General features: G+C 45.1%; 2 protein-coding genes and 2 non-coding genes across 7 annotated transcripts in view; 3 read left to right on the top strand and 1 right to left on the bottom strand.

The window, feature by feature from the left end:
• The first annotated feature begins 274 nt into the window (after positions 1-274).
• DARS2 (aspartyl-tRNA synthetase 2, mitochondrial) lies at positions 275-12,365 on the top strand. The gene is made up of 17 exons (XM_075287109.1): positions 275-424; positions 963-1,062; positions 1,767-1,830; positions 3,410-3,511; positions 3,633-3,728; positions 3,870-3,993; positions 5,088-5,134; positions 5,531-5,637; positions 6,158-6,227; positions 6,741-6,920; positions 7,160-7,267; positions 8,582-8,644; positions 9,560-9,712; positions 10,126-10,344; positions 10,829-10,939; positions 11,265-11,340; positions 11,722-12,365. The coding sequence occupies exons 1-17, from the start codon at positions 283-285 to the stop codon at positions 11,883-11,885; spliced, it is 1,926 nt and encodes a 641-aa protein (XP_075143210.1). The 5' UTR covers positions 275-282; the 3' UTR covers positions 11,886-12,365.
• Positions 4,190-4,325, top strand: LOC142219017 (small Cajal body-specific RNA 3). The gene has a single exon (XR_012717535.1).
• Positions 5,283-5,414, top strand: LOC142219016 (small Cajal body-specific RNA 3). Its single transcript, XR_012717534.1, has one exon.
• Positions 12,366-12,962: 597 nt separating the features above from the next.
• Positions 12,963-18,925, bottom strand: part of RABGAP1L (RAB GTPase activating protein 1 like) — a 210,844-nt gene continuing 204,881 nt past the window's right edge. For all 4 annotated transcript variants that reach the window (XM_075287099.1, XM_075287100.1, XM_075287102.1 and 1 more), the window contains 6 exons: positions 16,662-16,772; positions 16,260-16,364; positions 15,211-15,294; positions 14,961-15,032; positions 14,682-14,873; positions 12,963-13,677 (listed from right to left, as the gene is read on the bottom strand). In XM_075287099.1, coding sequence (XP_075143200.1) covers positions 13,501-13,677; positions 14,682-14,873; positions 14,961-15,032; positions 15,211-15,294; positions 16,260-16,364; positions 16,662-16,772 — 741 coding nt within the window. In that variant the 3' untranslated portion in view covers positions 12,963-13,500. The remainder of the gene's footprint in view (positions 13,678-14,681; positions 14,874-14,960; positions 15,033-15,210; positions 15,295-16,259; positions 16,365-16,661; positions 16,773-18,925) is intronic.

Genomic DNA, 18,925 nt, shown 5'->3' on the forward strand with positions numbered 1-18,925 from the left:
TAGGAAATGATGTATATCATGTAAATGACTACTGTGACTGGACCAAGTCCCTGCTACCCAAGACAGGAGAGATCTTATGTCCTGTGTGACTGGGGAGATACGTCCATGAAGTGGCCTTGATGCAAAAGTGTATAGTGACGAGCCAGCCTGCTGTGTTACAGCAATGCAAGACAAAGTATATTGTATAAAATGTTGTTATCCAGTGATTGACTCTGTGTCTTCCTCTTTTCCCATTTCTCAGATACTTTGTAATGTTATATAGGACAGGACTCTGCTGAATAGATGATGGCTCTGCGCACTGGTGTAAGGCTGTTTGTGGGCTGTGGCCGTTTTTTGAGACCACCGAGCATCAGAACGTTTTGTGTAACGCACAGGAGAACCGCTGCAAGCGTCACGGCAAGTCACAAGACTCCCAGGACTCCAGGTAACTGGTCCTGTTTAGTTGTTAGGCTAAGCCACCGATGACAACTCTGACTCCTATCTGACTCTGTGGTCAGACTGGAGCGGTAAAGTGACACTAATTCGGGGAAAAAACAGTGATAATGCAAGAGAGAAACACACTTAAAAACAGAAAGAACTATGTTGCTGAAAATTGACCATACACATTATATAAGTATTAAGTAATGTCCGAATCCACTAGCTTTGGCACTGACCGCCAACTTTCTAATATGTATTGTGGTGTCTTGATTCTGCCCAGTGGCAGATGTCAGGGGAATGCAGGAATGGCCATGTTAAGATGCCCAATTCTGTATGACTATCCTAAGGCACTGTCACCTGCTAATGGGCTTATCATCCTGGACAGACACCGATACACTCCAGGGGCCAGCTGATCTCTCCTCATCCATACATTTCACCTGACAATATGGGAACAAGTCCTGCTCACTACTGTATGTTCTATCACTACTGTGACTATTATCTGGGTATTACATTATCATTACAAAGTGTTGCTCTTTTATTTTTAGATTTGAACAGCTTTGCCTTCCGATCGCACACGTGCGGTGAGTTGCGTCCAGCTCATGTTGGACAGGAGGTGACGTTGTGTGGATGGCTGCAGTATCAGAGGTGAGCTGGTGGAATATTTTGCATACATTTCAATGGGCCCGTACACACACCCGTAGTTGTTGCAGCTGTGAGTCCAGGCCGGAATGAAGAGCCGCAAAATATAGAGCCAGTCCTATACCTATCCGTCCTTGCGGCTCTGTCAATTCATTTTCAATGGTAGAGTTAGTGAAAAACAATCCAAACCAATGTGCCATCTGTGCGGTTTTTACTTACCCATAGACTGCACAAGGGTGTGTCCATAAGGCCTTACGCTGGGTCCAAACCAGCGCCCGGTCTCCATTCTGAGGTTTCCGTCTTCTGCATGCAGAAGAAAGAAACCTGGCAGACAGTGCGAAACCGTTTTTTTTTTTTTTTAAACTGGACACAAAGTCCTGCAAGTCCGACTCTGTGTCCGGTTAAAAAAAAAACAAAACGGTTTTGCTGCGGAGCACATAAAACGCTCACGGACGGAAACTTTTCGAACCCATTCGGGTTTGAAAAATGCCGGCAGGTTTCCGTCTCCTGCCCAGTTTCAGAAACCTGAAAGCGGAGACCCCGGGGCGCAGATGTGAACGAGCCCTGAATGTTTTTATTTGTATAAAATGCCTAAAATTTGATGAATCTTTTCTGATCCTACCATCGTGTTATGACCGTCCTTGTCCATTAATAATGATGTTTGGCCTTTCACTTCTGTTGTTAATATCTGTCATCTATTTGCTTTCTAGGCATGATATGTTTCTAGTACTCAGAGATTTCCATGGGCTCGTCCAGGTTGTTCTCCCGGATAAGGTAAGTTGTGTATCGGTCGAGGCTCCTTGCAATGTGTAAAACTCACTATGAATAATTAATGTGGGTTGTCCCAAGATAACCTATAATGTGTCAGAAAAAAAATCCCCATTTTTCCAATAGAATATGGAATATATATCATATATGTAAATGCTCTTGTGTCTGTATACTTTGTTATGGCGCCTCCTGCTGTTGATTGACTTCCCTCTTAATAAGTCCATCTAAGTTGTTCAGTAGATCATTCATACCGCAGTGATTCCTTCGCTCGCAATCAGTGCACTAGAAGCAGGCACTTCCGAGCAGCATGGACACATTAGGTGGGCATTCTGAGAGGGATTTAAAAGAACAGCAGGGGGCGCCAAACCACTTATGGCATGGCAATGTCCACACAGAATATAAATTGAGAAATTGCTAAAACTATTGATGACTAGAGATGAGCGAGTACTGTTCGGATCAGCCGATCCGAACAGCACGCTCGCATAGAAATGAATGGACGTAGCCGGAACGCGGGGGGTTAAGCGGCCGGCCGCCGTCAAAGCGGAAGTACCAGGTGCATCCATTCATTTCTGTGGAGCGTGCTGTTCGGATCGGCTGATCCGAACAGTACTCGCTCATCTCTATTGATGACCTCTGCTAAGGATAGGTGGGGCTCCGACTTTCAGCAGCCAATATACAGAAAATGGAGTATTCTCTGTGTATTGGCTGCTAAGAACAGCTGATCAGTTGGGGTTCCTGGGTCTTGTATTCTGATACTAATGATCCATCCTCTAGTGTTCCTTCTGGTCGCCAGTACGGATTATGAACACAAGTGTAACCCATCTACCAATGCGGAGCGCTGTGTGCTGTTTAATATTTTGCTGTAGACTTACAAGGGTCTAAAATGCCGCAGTCACGTGTTAGTTTTAAGGAGCTAATAGTCACGAAAATGCCATAATCAGTCTGTATGTGAATGCAGTTTATGTGCTAGGGGGTCGGTATAAGTGGATTTGTTTCCTACTAGAGATGAGCGAACACTATTCGGAACAGCCGTTCTGAATAGCATGCTCCTATAGAAATGAATGGATGTAGCCGGCGCGCGGGGGGTTAAGCGGCCGGCTGGCAAAGTCTGCATGCCGGCCGCTTCCGTTCATTTCTATGGGAGCGTGCTATTCGAAACGGCTGTTATACGGCTGAATAGTGTTCGCTCATCTCTAATTTCTACTATAATTAATTAATTTATACTTATGAGGGCTAAGTTATTAAGACCAGCATTTTCCACGCCCGTCTTGATTATTCTGGCTGAAGGTTGCGCCCACCTTAATTTATGAAAGGTGCAACTTTTGGGGTTCGTGCACCTAAACCGAAATCTAAGCCTTCTCTTTCCCGGCGTAAATTTCTTGCATCATTTATACCAGAAAACTAGCGTAAATGATGATTTGATAGGGCTGATTGCTCCGCCTCCTTTGAGGAAAACTGGCGTGCAGGGCGCAAAACTCAAAAAGACGCAGTTTTTGGGCCAAAATTTGTGACTGTTCATAATGAATTAGCCCCATTTTGCTTCATTCTTACATATTTCCCTGGGTTTCTGTGCTTGTGTTATTAGGTTGGTTCCCAGCTAAAGGAGAGAATGAGCGCGGTCTCAATAGAGTCTGTGCTGCTGGTGAAAGGGACGGTCATTCCCCGGCCACCTGGGCAAGAGAATTTGGTGAGAAGAAATGCTACCTCTTACTCTTATGACCATAATTCTATGAATTATTTTCATATCATATAACCTCTTAATTCATGTATTTTTTTTTTACCAATATTGTGTATTTTCTCCATCTCAGAAAATGGCCACTGGGGCAATCGAAGTTCAAGCAGAGGAAGTCCATGTCCTCAACACCTGCAGGAAGCTGCCGTTTGAGATTAAAGACTCTGTGAAGGTTCTTCTTATGTTGACTTGTATATGGAATATGATGCCATGTCTTATAGTAATAATATGTATCCCTGCCCTCTCATCTTTACATTAGCACACGTTCTGCTCCGGTATAGAAACACTGAAGCTGTCGGTTGCTATTTTTTAGAAATCGGAGTCCCTGAGAATGCAGTATCGCTACCTGGACATGCGCAGCGCCCATCTCCAGTATAACCTCAGGCTGAGGTCCACAATGGTGATGAAGATGAGGGAGTATCTATGTAATCAGCATGGTAAGAGGCTATGTGAAATGTCTACCCAAATCACACAAGTTCAGTAACGTACGTGTACAGATCATACGTGAGAGGTTTGCCAACTGTAATGGAGAACTAGATCAATTTTGTAGATAATGATGCAATCTCTAACATTACTATAGACTTCTCTTTGCACCCATGACACAGGCTATTAAACAATACATGAAGTGTAGTATATGGAAGCCGAATGTCTCCTCGTGTGCAGGTGAAGTGTCTGCTCATGGTCTCCGGATTCCTATAGTAACGTCTTTGAGATCTCTGTCTGACTCTGTACAGTGCACACTGAGCCGGATCGTTCCTCTCCATACACTTTATATAAAATGAATTGAAATGTCACCTATTAAAGGGATTCAGTCATTAAAATTCATTTTTTTTTTGTCCCTAACACGTTGGAGTAGCCTTAAGAAAGGCTATTCTTCTCCTACCTTTACATGTCTTCTCCGCGCCGCCGTTCGGTATAAAATTCCGCTTTTCGTCGGTATGCAAATGAGTTCTCTCACAGCACTGGGGGCGTCCCCAATGGTGCAAGAGAACTCTCCAGCGATGACTCCATCTTCGTCTGGAACGGCCTCTCCCTGCATCTTCTCCTGGCGCTGGGCTTCAAACTTCTAGGCCTGCGCAGTTGGCTCTGTCGTCGGACCTGGGGCAGAGCCGATTGCGCATGCCCGCGGCCATTTTCTTGTGGCCGCTTACCCCAGCTTACTTTGTAAGCAACCACAAGAAAATGGCCGCTTTATACTTGCCTATATGCTATATTTCCTACATTGGCGTAGGTCTATAGTGAAGCTCTCAGCAGATTTAAACTTTAAAAGTTTTGCCTTGACAGTCCCTTTAAGGAGATGTTGCCTCAGGGATGGCGCTTTGACACATGCAGGGACTTCTTAGACTTATTTGTATGTCTCTTCGGCCACCTTCAGTAATGGCAGTATTTGTTTTATAGAAAATACCATCCTCTGTTCCCACCTTCAGTATTAGTGCTGAGCACTTACATAGTATTTAGATGCTAATATCGTGTTGATCGCCTTTGTCGGAGGTGGGGTGTGATCAGCTAACGATAATCCTCTATGTTTTAGGGTTTGTGGATGTGGAGACTCCTACTCTGTTCAAGAGAACCCCAGGGGTATGTAAATGTACTGCATGCTATACTGGAGCCTGTGGCTGTGTGGTTAGGAGCACTGTCTCTAAAAGCTAAGACTTGCTGGACCCCGGTTCGAATCCCACTGACCACACATTGAGTCACATGATGCACAATTCATGATATATCCGTATATGGAAGCCAAATAACTCCTTGTGTGCAGACAAAGTGTCTGCCTGCAGTCTGAGGCTTCCTATAGTCACTGGAGATCTCTGTCTGGTTCTGTACAGCGCACACTGAGCCGGATCGTTCCCCTCCATACACTTTATGTAGAGTTAACTTTATTCTTTTTATGCTTTAAAGTATGTAAATCTGTCCCCAATAATGCAAACAATTGTAATGTAATGTTACACAGAAGTCATGCATTATCTTTGTTTTTAGGGTGCAAAGGAATTTTTGGTGCCTACACAGGAGGCTGGAAAATTTTACTCATTACCCCAGAGCCCACAGCAGTTCAAGCAGCTTCTCATGGTGGGCGGCTTAGACAGGTACGTGCATGACCCAATAATAAGACTTGTATGTAGTATGGTCTACTGGAAACCATGTTATTGCTGTAATGAAGTCTTAGTGACAGCAGGTAGGGTTACAGTGGGAGCTTGAGCGCCCCCTAGTGTCTTGTTTTATTAAAGTGCAGTGGATTCCTATGATCCCTTATTAGAAGATAAAAAGCACAGATATGCGAAAAATGAAGTGTGACGGGGATTTCTAGTGTAGACAACCATTATCTTACATCCTCTTAGGGAATTTGGACTTAAGAGAAGGTTTTTCCACAAATAATAGAAGGTGCCAGCAGGGGGTGCACTTTGTGATAATGTTATTGTGAAGGTACAATTCTAAAAGGTCTGCAAAGTGGAAAAGCCCTGTAATCGTGTTCTCTTCTATTGTAACTCCACTAACAGTATTGCGGGATGGCAATATTAACCCCTGCATTACCACATCATCCTACTTATTAGTGAAATTACAAAGTCATTGGCACATTGTAAAGACAGTATTTATATATATCTGTAGATACTTTCAGGTAGCCCGCTGCTATCGAGATGAAGGGTCAAGACCAGATCGGCAGCCGGAGTTCACACAGGTAAATTGTACAAGACTTTACAATTATAAATGTGTATCGCGTGTATACTTAGGATGAATAGGGTCGACATACCATCTGCCATACAGCCCGGTGCCATACTTCAGTGGAGAGGGAGACGCCATTGGCAGCAGCACGTCCTGGCAGAACAGTAGGGTTGGACATGTTAAAACTGAGGGTCCCCAATCCTCGTGCTCCCTCATATCTGCCCCCAGTGTACAGACAGGAGGAAGCTCTATTAGACTCTGTTCACATTTACTTAGTGCTTTTCTCTTTATATCAGAAACCATGACACTGCTGGGAATGTTATACAATGGAAGCAAAGAGCACCCAATGGATATTATTGATCTCACTAATGTGTATGGGCACTAGTAATTCAGTCCCTGTATAACGCAGACTGTTGTAGATCCTTGCCATTCAATGATCTCCCCTTATTTCTTCAGATGCTATGTAGCTTTGGAACTATTGTTGGTGAACTATTTTGCAGCTAATGCTTGCGGCTCGTCTCATCCTTAGGTTGATATAGAAATGTCCTTTGTGGACCAGCTGGGGATCCAGAGGCTGATAGAGGGATTATTGAGGTATTCTTGGCCTGAAGACAAAGGAACGTTACCAGATCCATTCCCAATCATGACGTACGCCGAAGCCATGAGCAGCTATGGAGTAGATAAGCCGGACACTCGCTTCCAGATGAAGGTATGATGCACTTGGTATACTGGTTTCTTCATCTCTGTCCCCTTGTTTAGGTTAAATGGCCAATTGCCTGTGGTACGGTGCATAGACCATGACCAAAATACTCAAAATATACACGTATTGTGATAGCATCTGCTCATCTTTGTGGTCATACAGCGAGAGCAATCCTAGTTCACGTGGACGTAACCTGTGCAATGCCTTAATGGAGATCTGTGATAGATTAATGGCTCTTGTTTCATCAGATCACCGATGTGACGTCTCACGTGAAGGCCTTGTCTTTGGGATTTGTACAAGAAGCTCTCAGGAAACCTCACGGATGTGTGAAAGCCATAAGAGTTCCAGAGGGAGCGGTGAGTAAGCCTGGATCATAATCATAACTACTGAATATTTGTGGTTATAAAAAAAAAAAAAAATCTATATTTTTTTTGTGACCATCTATTGTGTATTAGATGTTTGGCCATGTCCAGTGGCTTATCTACCTTGTGTTATCAACGTAGATAAGACTCTGCCAGATTTGTTAGTCAATGACTTAATCCTCTTTCCGCATTCATCATTCTCGGCCAAGCATATGTGTGTATGGGAAGGCTGTGGATGATAGTTGTTAAATGTATATGTGCACCCTGAAAGTAGAGACAGTCAGTGAACATGGTGTCTGATCTGCAGGCAGCAGGTTAGGGGGCATTCACACTGGCGTCGGTGTCCGGCAGCTAGTATCTGCCTCTAATGACGCTGAAGATTTTAGCATCGGACACTAGCTGTGTCGGTTCACAATTTGCATTGTTTTAAATGGGACACCATGTAGTGTCTGTGGGTGTCCTTAAGTATCCGTTTGCAAAGATGTCCAATCTTACATGTAGGATTTAGTTGTCTGCTTGAAAAATCGGACATCTTTGCAAACGGACACTGAAGGACACTACATGGTGTCCCATTTAAAACAATGCAAATTGTGAGCGGACACAGCTAAAATCTTCCACGGACATTAGCAGCGGATACTAGCTGTCGGACACTGACGCTAGTGTGAACCCTGCTTTACACAGCATAATGAACGGAGCAGAAATATATATTTTTATGGGAAAAGATTCAGTAACCTGTAACTTCTTCAAGTCTCTTCTCACTCTGGGCTTAGGAGTCCAGTGGGCGGTCCTATCAGCGAGGGACAAGCCACTTCAATATCCAGCAATTGCGTCGCTCTGCCCAATGGACTCTCTAGCCCGGAATGAGCAGTAATTTCAATAAGATGCAAGTTCTGCTGAATCTCTACACAAACCATATATCCATGTGCCCGACTCCTTCTGCTGTATGTGAAAATGCTGACCAATGAATTAGGTTGCATTACCTGATTCGCCTTGCTGTAATTACAGGAAAAGCTCCCTCTGGTGGCCAAAATAGGGAAACATTAGAAATTATTTAAATTATGATTTTTTTTTCCTTCCTTATGAAAAATATAAAAAATACCCCAAAAGTTAAAACCTAATAAAACTAATATTCCCTTTAATTTCTTTAACCTACGTGCCTGCTTCATTGGTTACTAGTTCTCACAAGCTCACAAAAGCCTTGCTAGTGGATAAGGGGTGCTTTAAATTATTTTGGATGAACACAGGGCTACAGTCACACTTTAGACGTAGTGCAGAGTCAAATTGATCTTTTGTACCTTGTTCTTGCAGATTTATTTAAAGGGAAAAGCACTGGATTCAGTATTGCAGACGGTCCGGGACCAGTACAAGCAGGTATGGCAAGCAATGGGGCATATGCCAGTAAAGGGGTCACTCACCTGGGTGAGGCATATTAAATCTTAAAGGTCAGGCTCACCTAATAATATCTACTTTTTTCCTATGAAAATTTTGCTTCTGTTGACAAAATATTCATTTATTTCATTATATGCAAATGAGCAGTCTGGAGCAACGAGGACAGCGCCGTTGCCCCAAACTGCTACACCCCACATTGCTCTAATATACAGGGCAACATAGCAGCACTAAAGGGAGGAGGGTTTATTAGTGCAGTTTGGGGTGACATTGCCGCCCCCAGTACTCCAGACTGCTCATTTGTATATATATTTGTATATATCTCTGCAACACAGACATGAATTTTTAGGGGGGAAAAAAGATGTTCTATTCAGATGACCCTGACATAGGTAACCTTGTTGCTGGCTTAATGTGCTTTGTCCTGGTGACTCCATAAAACCAATGCTACAAATTTTGCATTTTGTTAAGTTTTCTTGCAGAAAAGCCATTTGCTTTTAAACCTGTGTTTGTGTAATAAATCTATACTGTGTATAAATTCACACACACACACACACACACACACACATATATATATATATATATATATATATATATATATATATATATATATATATATATATATATATATATATATATATAATACAGATAAGATATCTTGCTGCAGCATTGTAACCAATTGCAGAAGATCGGGTTGACTCTGCTACATCCGTACACCAGTAAAGTGTAATGTGCTGCAGGTTTCTGCCTGAGATATATGTATGTAGCCTCAAAATGTGATGTAATGTATACATTGTATTCAGCATGTATGTATTTTATATAGTGTATAAATGTTGATATCATAATGTCCTGATATGATTTATTCCCTCCTATGTACATTTATTAGACTATACTTATTTGCAGGACGTAATGGCGGTTATAGTTAGATCAGACGGATCCTGGAAATCTCCTCTCGGGAAGAATCTCACTGAAGAACTGCAGAAAGCTCTTGTGAGACCTACTGAGGCCAAGGCTGAAGATCTCCTCCTGCTGGCGGCAGGGACACATGACATGGCTGTGAGTGGCGCTTTAGGCCCTAGTCTTAGGCTGCATTCACACAGAGTTTTTTTTGTCAGGAAACTGACTCAAATTCCTCCTCCCAAAAACGCCTCATCCTAGGACTGTATGATGAGGCGTTTTTTTTTAGGAGGAATTTGAGTCAATTTCCTGACCAAATGACTCCATGTGATGTGTTGGTAAGCTAAAACCAAAATGGAGACGACACAGTTAAGATGTCATGGAAAGAATTGCACTTGTTCCGTATAATCACTGCTGTGTGAACAAGGCCTTATGCAGACTGTGGTCTTGTTAGTTTATTTAGTGTTTTAGCTTCATAGATGGATTTTTGTGTCTTGTGGAAAGTGATCCAGAGCATTATAGACAGAAGAAGGTATCGGACTGTCATTACCATGTCTGTGTATCTCCCATAGTGCACTGCTTTAGGCAAGCTACGCCTTGAACTCGCCGCTTTACTAGAAGATTGTGGCGTTCCGCTCCGTGACCCCAATGCCTTCCACTTCTTGTGGGTAGTTGACTTTCCACTCTTTCTTCCTAAAGAAGAGAGTCCAGAGGAGCTGGAATCTGCCCACCACCCATTCACCGCCCCCCACCCCGATGACATGGAGCTCCTGAATACAGACCCAGCTAAGGTAAAACTATAAGCTTATGACCACAGTAGGAGTCCTAGAGGCCGAGGAGATCTTGTCCTGGTGGTCATGAGGAACTGATTTGTCCGTAAGGGCGACAGGCCTTCTCTATAGGGTACCTGACACTCTTCAGGTGCAGACATTTTATTACTTAAGATGGTTAAAGGTGTTTTGTCATTACAGAAAAGTTTTCACTATACATTGCAGTATAACTGGATAGATGATGTACATTAGATTGCTGGGGGTCCGACAACTGGGACCCTCAATGATCAGGACACCATGGGCCCGAAAGTCCCTGCGCCCTCCTTGCAGTGCACGTGAACAACTGGTGCTCTATTCACTTGCACTTTGGTATATCATTCCCATGGAGGACACAGAGACTTCTGGGGTGGGATTCTCATGATCACTGGGGTCTGACTGCTCTGAATAGGGAATAAGTGTCTGTAATAAGAAAACCCCTTTAATACTTCCATGTTGTCTTCTCCAGGTTCGCGGCCAGCACTATGACCTCGTCTTGAATGGAAATGAAGTTGGCGGTGGCTCAGTTCGCATTCACAACTCAGAAATTCAATGTCGTGTTCTTCAAGACATTTTAAAGGTCAGATATTTTCTTATCACCTAGAAGCTAAGCAATCCTATTCTAATGATGGCTATATAGGAGTGTGTACATTATACAGAATACATCTACCAAGGAAACTTAAAGGTTAATATTAGAGCCTTCTGGTGTTACTGTAAGAATCTCCTGATCTCCCAGATTCCTGATGTAGATCTTTTATAGACCTGTTCTCTATGTGTTATACAGCCTAGATCTATACGTCCCTATATCTTATTGGTAATGTGTAGCACTAATTATAAAGTACAAGTAAAAGAATCCTGATAATGATTTAGTATTCAGTTGTGTAATAATCTGCGTGTTTCTGCAGGAGGATGTGACTCTCCTATCGCACCTTCTAGAGGCGCTGGAATCTGGAGCGCCCCCTCATGGTGGCATCGCATTAGGTAGGTGTCCTCATTTAGTTTTACTCTGGGAAGGGAAAAGTGCTCCAAACATCAAGGATCTGGGGATAATAAGTATAGTCTCGTTGTCTTCCTAATTTACACGCTTGGGGCATTTTGTATCTTTGGCACTTCTAGTATTTGCCCTCCTGAGTTGTGAGCGAAATCTATTCATTGTCTCAGGAGGTCGATGCGATCTGTAAAATCTCTGAGGCCAAGTGCTTACTGTGTCTGTTCACTCCCAGCCAATATATAAAATGTGTATTGCCAACCTTCAACTATAGATTTGTCTAACTGAACCCAAACCCCTTTCCCCACACAGTCAGATTTTATCCTTTTAACCCATACATGACAACATTCATTGTTTGCCTTCTCCATGTTCAGGATTAGATCGTCTCATCTCAATTATTGTTGGAGCGCAGAGTATACGTGACGTTATCGCGTTCCCTAAATCATTCAGAGGTCATGACCTTATGAGCAACGCACCGGACTTTGTATCGGCGGAGGACCTGCGGTCCTATCATATACAGGTTACACCAGAGAAATAACCCTGGGACCTGTGCGGCTGAGCCGAGGGGGACATGGACATTATGGACACGGATTGATGTGAACGGTTCTTTGTTACATTTCTGGACCTGCCGGATTATGATGATAAGACTAGGTCACAGGCTTGTCGAGAGACGAAGACATTCCAGGTGAGGAGAACTTTATAATAGTTTTAGGTGTGTCCCTGTGGAAACCTGTTCTAGCAGAATTGCATCATTATTACAGGGCTGAACAACACGAAGGTCAATGTCTGGATGAAATCTACCTCCACTTATTAGAACTTGGCTGCTCCTTGGCCAGGAGGGTCATGTGATTGCCTTACATCCCACCATCTCCTGTAGGGTTACATTGTTTATCATGTATGGGATATTATTGCTTCCTGTGGACCCATTGTACTTACATATAAGGGGTACTCTAACTTCAGGGTGTCTGGGAGAAGTCGTGCCCTTATCGCTGATCTTACATGGACAATTAACATTGATTGTGTCGCTGCAAATAACAATTTTGTATGTTTTTTTAAAAATAAAAGTATATTTAGGAAGTCATTGAGGTGGTTACAATGTCTATTCCTATAGTCCGAGGTCACGATCAGATAGGTAGTGGAGGACAGGATGCCATTTAGAGATAGATATGGGTCCCACATCCATCAGACATATTTATGGTGTATTCTATGGATATGCTATAAATGTATTATTTGGGAAAATCAATTTGGATCCAGAAAACACTGTAAGGCTGCGGCCCTACGTTGCGGAAACACAGCTTTTTTTGTTGCAGATTTTGCTGCATTTTTTTTGAGCCAATGCCAAGAATGGTTACAAAAGGAATGGGAAATATCTAGGAAGTTCTTATACTTCTCCCTTCTGCTCAATTCACTCCTGGCTGTCTCAAAAAACCGCAGCAAAATCTGCAACAAAAAAGCAGCGTTATCGCAACATGGAGCTTCAGCGTAAAGGGAAGCTGTCAGGTCGATTTGGGACACTAAGCCACTTAACAAGCCCTTATGGGTCTGGGGTTTAGTGTCCCAAATGTCCCTGTTGTAAAGCAATCCCATGGCCGCTTTAATAACGGAGACGGCGAGCTTTAGCAATGACTTTTTATTACGGATAGTATTGTGATGGGTTAATAAAATGTCAGGTTGCATACAATACAACACTGTGTCCAAGGGCAGAAATCCCAAAGACCAATAATGACATTAAAAAAAAAAAAATTGCACTTTTTAGGCAGCAAATGTGTCCAAACCCTTTGATCGGATATGTAAATATGCATGTCTATAAACATTTGTATTTTCACGGCAACATATTTTATACATACAAAACACGCACATGGATCAGGCAGCCCAGGCTAAAGCCGCTGTATGTCTCCGAGAGGATCACCTGCTGGCGGAGGCCTCGGGGCCCTTGTTTATACTAAAATAATACAAGTTCTTTAAAATAATAAAGTGTAAAAGTGGCAGCAGCCCAAAGGTCAGTCTCAGGAGGCGGAAAGAGTCCACGGCGAGGAGGGTAGAACGGGGCCGGACACAGGACAGGGTCCGGCGGGCGCTAGGCCTCTTCTGCTCCTGGTTCTCTGCTTCCTGTTTGGTCGTCTTGTGCTCTTGGAAGGTTCTCCTGCCTGCTGTTATGTGCTCTCCTTGGGGGCCTGTAGTACGGGGCTGGAGGCCTGGGCGCCCTGGGGAGACTGTGCGGTGGGCTGGGTCCCTGTGGCAGTTTTAATAGAGTTCAGGGTTTTACTAAACCAGGAGTTTTTGGCAGCTTGGATTTCGTTGAGCAGCGCCCCTCGCTGGTGCTCCAGCTCCTAGAAAGACGAGGATAGATAGGTCAAAGATGGCTTCTCAGCTATCAGTATAAAATGCTCGTAAGGGCGGGTTCACACCTGCGCCCAGTCTCCGCTTTGCAGGTTTCCGTCTTCTGCCCGAGAAACTGGACAGGAGACGGAAACCCAGCAGTCAGTTTTCAATCCCATTCATTTGAATAGGTTTGCAAAGTGTCCGTCTGTGAGCGTCTTCTACTTCTCCGCGGCAAAACCGGTTGTTTTTTTAACCGGACACAAAGTCGGACATGCAGGACTTTGTATCCGGTTAAAAAAAACCAAACAACCGTTTCACCGTGGAGACTAGAAGACGCTCACAGGCGGATACTGACTGCCGGGTTTCCGTCTCCTGACCAGGTTCGCGGGCAGAAAACCCACAAAGCAGAGACCGGGCGCAGGTGTGAACCCGCCCTAACGCTGAATTCATTCCATATAATTGGATGCTACTGAAGCAGAATGGAATGTCTCTGCATAAACCCTTTCAATTTCAGAAATGCCGTATATTGACGTGTACAGAAGTCATTGCGTCCATGGTTCTCCAAGAATGTCACACAGGCGCAAAAGTGGACTCAGATGTGTCATCTTGGGAACCCACAAACATCCTATATCTGCGCCAAACACTTCAGCGCTGGTACAGTCGACAAGGCAACAACTGCCGCCATCTTGAAAACCAAGAGTTGCTTATTTATATAGTTGGTTACCTATGAGCTCACAGTTCTTTCCCCCTGAAAGTTTCTTTAGAATTCTGGTATAAAATGAGCCTAAATTCATTGGGGAAATTTACTATCACATGTACAGCAGGAACCTGACGTGGCGCGTGGTTGTGATGTGAGCCAGCGTTATCCAGGGGATAAGTAGGAATGCTGCCATCTTCCCTATTCGTTTCTATAGGGCGTGAGACCATCACTGACTACAATGGATGAGCCCCATAAAACAAACAAACAGACTGACTCTACCCCCCCTTCCCCATGGTGTGCTCATCTCCGTACCTGTATTTTACACTTGGCCTCCACAAGCTGCAGTTTGGTCTGAGCCAGTTCCAGCTCCATCTCTCGCAGATGCTTCATCAGAGAGTCCTTCTCGTCATCTCCTTGCTCTCCGGCCTGGTCTCTGCCCGAGCCTTGTGCTGATCCTTCCTTACTGAAGATCTCGCTGCAGTGACTGCAGGACATCACCTTGGCCTGAAGAAACAAGATGGAGAGGGGTCACATGCCAGGCTCGGCTCCAATACACTCGATGCTGCTTCACTGTATGTGACGCGCTCTCACCTTTACAATCTCCAGCTCCTCCCGACTTGCCGTCTGTTGTTTTTCTAGCCGTGTGCTCAGCTGAGAACAGATCTGAGGGGATTGAGAGGGGCGACATAAAATGTAATATCCAGTGTTTAGAAGTCATGTGATCTATGACCTTCCATAAAACGACTTGCTGGGATGAACTGCCTAACAATGAATCCAATAACCCCCAGACCCCATAGACATCATGCACTGTAGTAAGTGAGCGCCCCCTGCAGGCACTTACCTGTTTGTACTCTGCTATGATGGCTGTCGTCTTCTTAATTTCTTGTTCGGCCTTTTCTAATTGCTTCCGGAAAACCTCCTTTAGCTGCAGGGTAGAAAATAAACCTCTTTATTACCTGGTCACATAAACCTGCCCAATTTTTTAAATTTATTTTGTACATAATACATTAAGATAAAAATTTTTCCCACTACACATCTTGTATATTGTCATCTCAAATGTATTTGCCCTTTGGTCATTGCAGTAAGGACACCGACATGTTTTTCAGCCTCCACTGAGCTTGATACTACATTTAGCTTTCGGCTCCCCCTAGTGGTGGCAGCAGATGAACAGAATTGTATTACTTAAAGAGGACCTTTTACAACATCTGACACCTGTGCTGTTATATACTGCTAGAGCTGACATTATGCTGGTATAAGCCAGGGTGAAGATGTCAGTGCTGTTTTATAACAGATATCCCTCCACTGAACAAGGGTCGGCCTCACTGCCCGACAGTACAAGCCTACTGAAGAGAACCCATCAGGAGGTGGAGGGGCGATGGGACGTGTTCTTCACAACCCAGGGTTGACCCTGAGCAGCAGGATGACTCAATCGCTGTGAAGGACCGCCCACTGGACTCCTTAGCCCAGAATGAGCAAAGAAAACCTGGGCACACTTTACACATCTCCACTCGCCATGTTATTGGCTACTGCCTAGATGAAGATTACGGTCTGGTGTTTGGGGAAAGATTTCAGGACAATTTAGGAAATAGATAAAGGAAACTACAAACAGATTAGAGATTGGACAGGAATCGAGTTGGACTTCTGCCTACGATTCCCATTCATTTTCCAGGCCTGTGGTTTCCACTCGCAGATCAGATCGTCCTGTGTCATGGATTCTGCGGCCAGATCGAGCAGGAGGATTATTTTTGCTTCGATCTCTTCCTCGTATTGAGAACAATGAGAGGCAAATTCAGGATGGAATTTGCCCCCGTTGTTGACGGCCTCTAAATCATCACCAAGTTCCTATATGTCGGGTCATAGAGATGTGATCGGATACGTGCGGCCCCTCACCTGAGCCGTCTCTTCCTCCTGCTTGCGCTTTTCTTCCTCGGCTTCTATCAGTCTCTGCTTAGTGAGCAGAAGTTCCTTGTTTAACACCTCGGCCTTGTCTTCAGCCTGTGGACGGAACATACATTAGTCGATTAGGATGATAAACCTACACGGTGCAGTCATGTTCACAAAGAATAGAGTAAGCCTGTCAGTATGAGATGAGGGAACGAACCGTCATGGCCCCTCCGAGACCTCCGTATAGTCCTGGTAATGATATCAGGAGTCTGTAACTAAATATAAGATGTGTCATGGCCGCTGAGCCGTACGCATGTATTAAGGTATGTGGAACTTTATGACGTATTTGACCCTCAGCTTGATGAGTAACATGATGGGAACATTAAGACCCTTTATATAAAATCTCACCTTGTCCAGATCATTGCGCAGAGCGATCTTACTGGTGACCAGTTCGTGCGCCAAGTCGTCATTCTCCTGTTCCAGTCTCATGCTGGTCTCCTGGAGCCTGCGGTTTTCTCTCTGTGGATGGACAACATGCAGACAGGTTACACGGACTCCTAACTACTGACATCTGCAATGGAGGCAAATAAAGCAAAGCACCGGAGACCAGACCTCATGGCCACGTCTGTGCAGTCTCGCTGCAGTAGTTCGACCTGTTCGGTTACATCTCCCGTCCTGCCTACGATGAGGACTGTGAGAGTTGTAACCTAAAAACAGAGACCACCGGTGTTATAGGACGTCTGCACTGAGGTCTGGTCGCAACGTGGAGGTGGCAAAGCTGTACACACGTCGGACGGGAGCTGGTCCTGACACTGCTGCATTTTGTACAAAACTCGGCAGGAAGAAGCGACAAGCCAAGGATTTCACAAGCAGAGGAGCGACCGCCTGGGGCCAAGTGAGTTTACTACATGAAGGCGGCAGCTTCCCAAAGCCACAGGTACTCCTAGAAGGTGACAGGCCATAAACACAGCTATTCCTGCAGGTCTATAGGACTGTAACCCAACTACAACTTCCACCATATCCTGCCTGCCATGCTGGGAGTTGTAGTACGTACACTCCTCTAGCACCCTGGTCTCTGCTCTGTACTCACTCACAGCGGGACGTGTCGTCTTCTATATCTGGATCTGCCTCTCTTGGCTTATTAGCAATATGTTATGATAGGAAGGTCGGGCTATTTCCTGACTGGCTGCTGGGCAGGAAACAGAGCGGCTCTATGTATTGCGATACAGGGTAAGACGGGGTATTTACCAGAAGTCAACGCAACGTCGTCTTCCTGGACACTATTGTAACACTATTAGCTTTAGATAGTGAACACAGACACCCGGGGCGGGGACCTTATTGGCTTCATCTCCATTTCTGAGCGGCTTAGTTTACCAGGAAGAAAGTTATTAAGAGCTTAGAGATGGCAGCTGACAGACGGGCACGATCCCTTTATAAAGACAGGTAATCCTATTCCAAAAAAATAAATCCCCAGTAAATATACAGCATGTCCTCCTGTATATGAAGGTAATATATGGAAAATAACTGGTCATGTGCAATGGACCTGATACGCCACCAGTCCACATGATCGCTGGTGTCCTGTAGTCCTATACGGTACACTTGTATGAATCGGAAATAAATTGTGCCATCCGGTGTCCAATTATGGCGGTATAGACAAGCATTACTGAGAGAACAAGGCCATGAGGAGCCACATATGGCGGCATAACGTATTAATGATATAAAGCACTACAATCCTACTATTATAAATGGGAAAGTTTGTGTGTTTGGATGTTGGTTCCTCAATCACGCCTAAACGGGTGAACGGATTTACCTGAAATTTCACACATACATACCTTGGGTCCCGGATTGAAAGATAGGCTGCTTGGTATCTCCGTAGACAACCGGTATTCACGTCCACGAATGGTGATTGTCACTTCAGAATTTGCTCAAGGACCTGAGATGATGTCATCCCAGGTCCTTCAGCCGCTCACCCGGTTGGCTTGTGCTTCTGTGTGGGCGGAGCTAACGAGCGCCCAGCAAGCAGACCAAGATGGTGTCGCTAAGCGCTCCAGAGTGTCCAGAGCAAGCACCCGTACTGTGGGGCAGCAAGACGTGCATCAGCTGCCCTGCCTGTGTTCGCTCGCCACTGGATCGAAGTATTCTGCTGCAGCCAGGGAGAGGGTCGCCTGCACCTCTGTATGGAAAGCCTGCTGTCCCGCACTGCCTGCGGCCTAAACAGTCTGCAGGTCAGTCGGGGCTATAGCGATCATGCAGCCTATGTCTGCGACTGCACACCGAATTGTGCTACTAGCTCTGGTGAGTATGCTGTGTCATTCGGCAATGGGACAGTGCATGTGACGGCAGGGGAGTTAGGGGATATTGTGGAGGGGGGCCTGCTACACGGGGGAAGGGGGGGGTGTTTGGGGGTGCAGGAGGGGGTTGCCCGACATTTGGGGGCCATAGGAGGGAGGGGGTCTGCAGGAAAAGGGGGGGGGGGGAGGTTGACCCGGGGTGCAGTGGGAGGGAGAGGGAGTCCGGGGCGCCGCGGAGGGGGGGCCGCGGGGGTGTGGCCAGGGCCATGGGAGACAGAGGGGCGGGAAGGGGCATGAGTGCGGGGGACGAGGGTGGCTTCAGGGAGTCAGGAGCAGCCGGTAGGTAAAGAGACTGCGGGCACAAGCGAGGAGCAAATGGGA

This window comes from Leptodactylus fuscus, chromosome 9 (assembly GCF_031893055.1).
Source record: "Leptodactylus fuscus isolate aLepFus1 chromosome 9, aLepFus1.hap2, whole genome shotgun sequence".
Classification (NCBI taxonomy): domain Eukaryota; kingdom Metazoa; phylum Chordata; class Amphibia; order Anura; family Leptodactylidae; genus Leptodactylus; species Leptodactylus fuscus.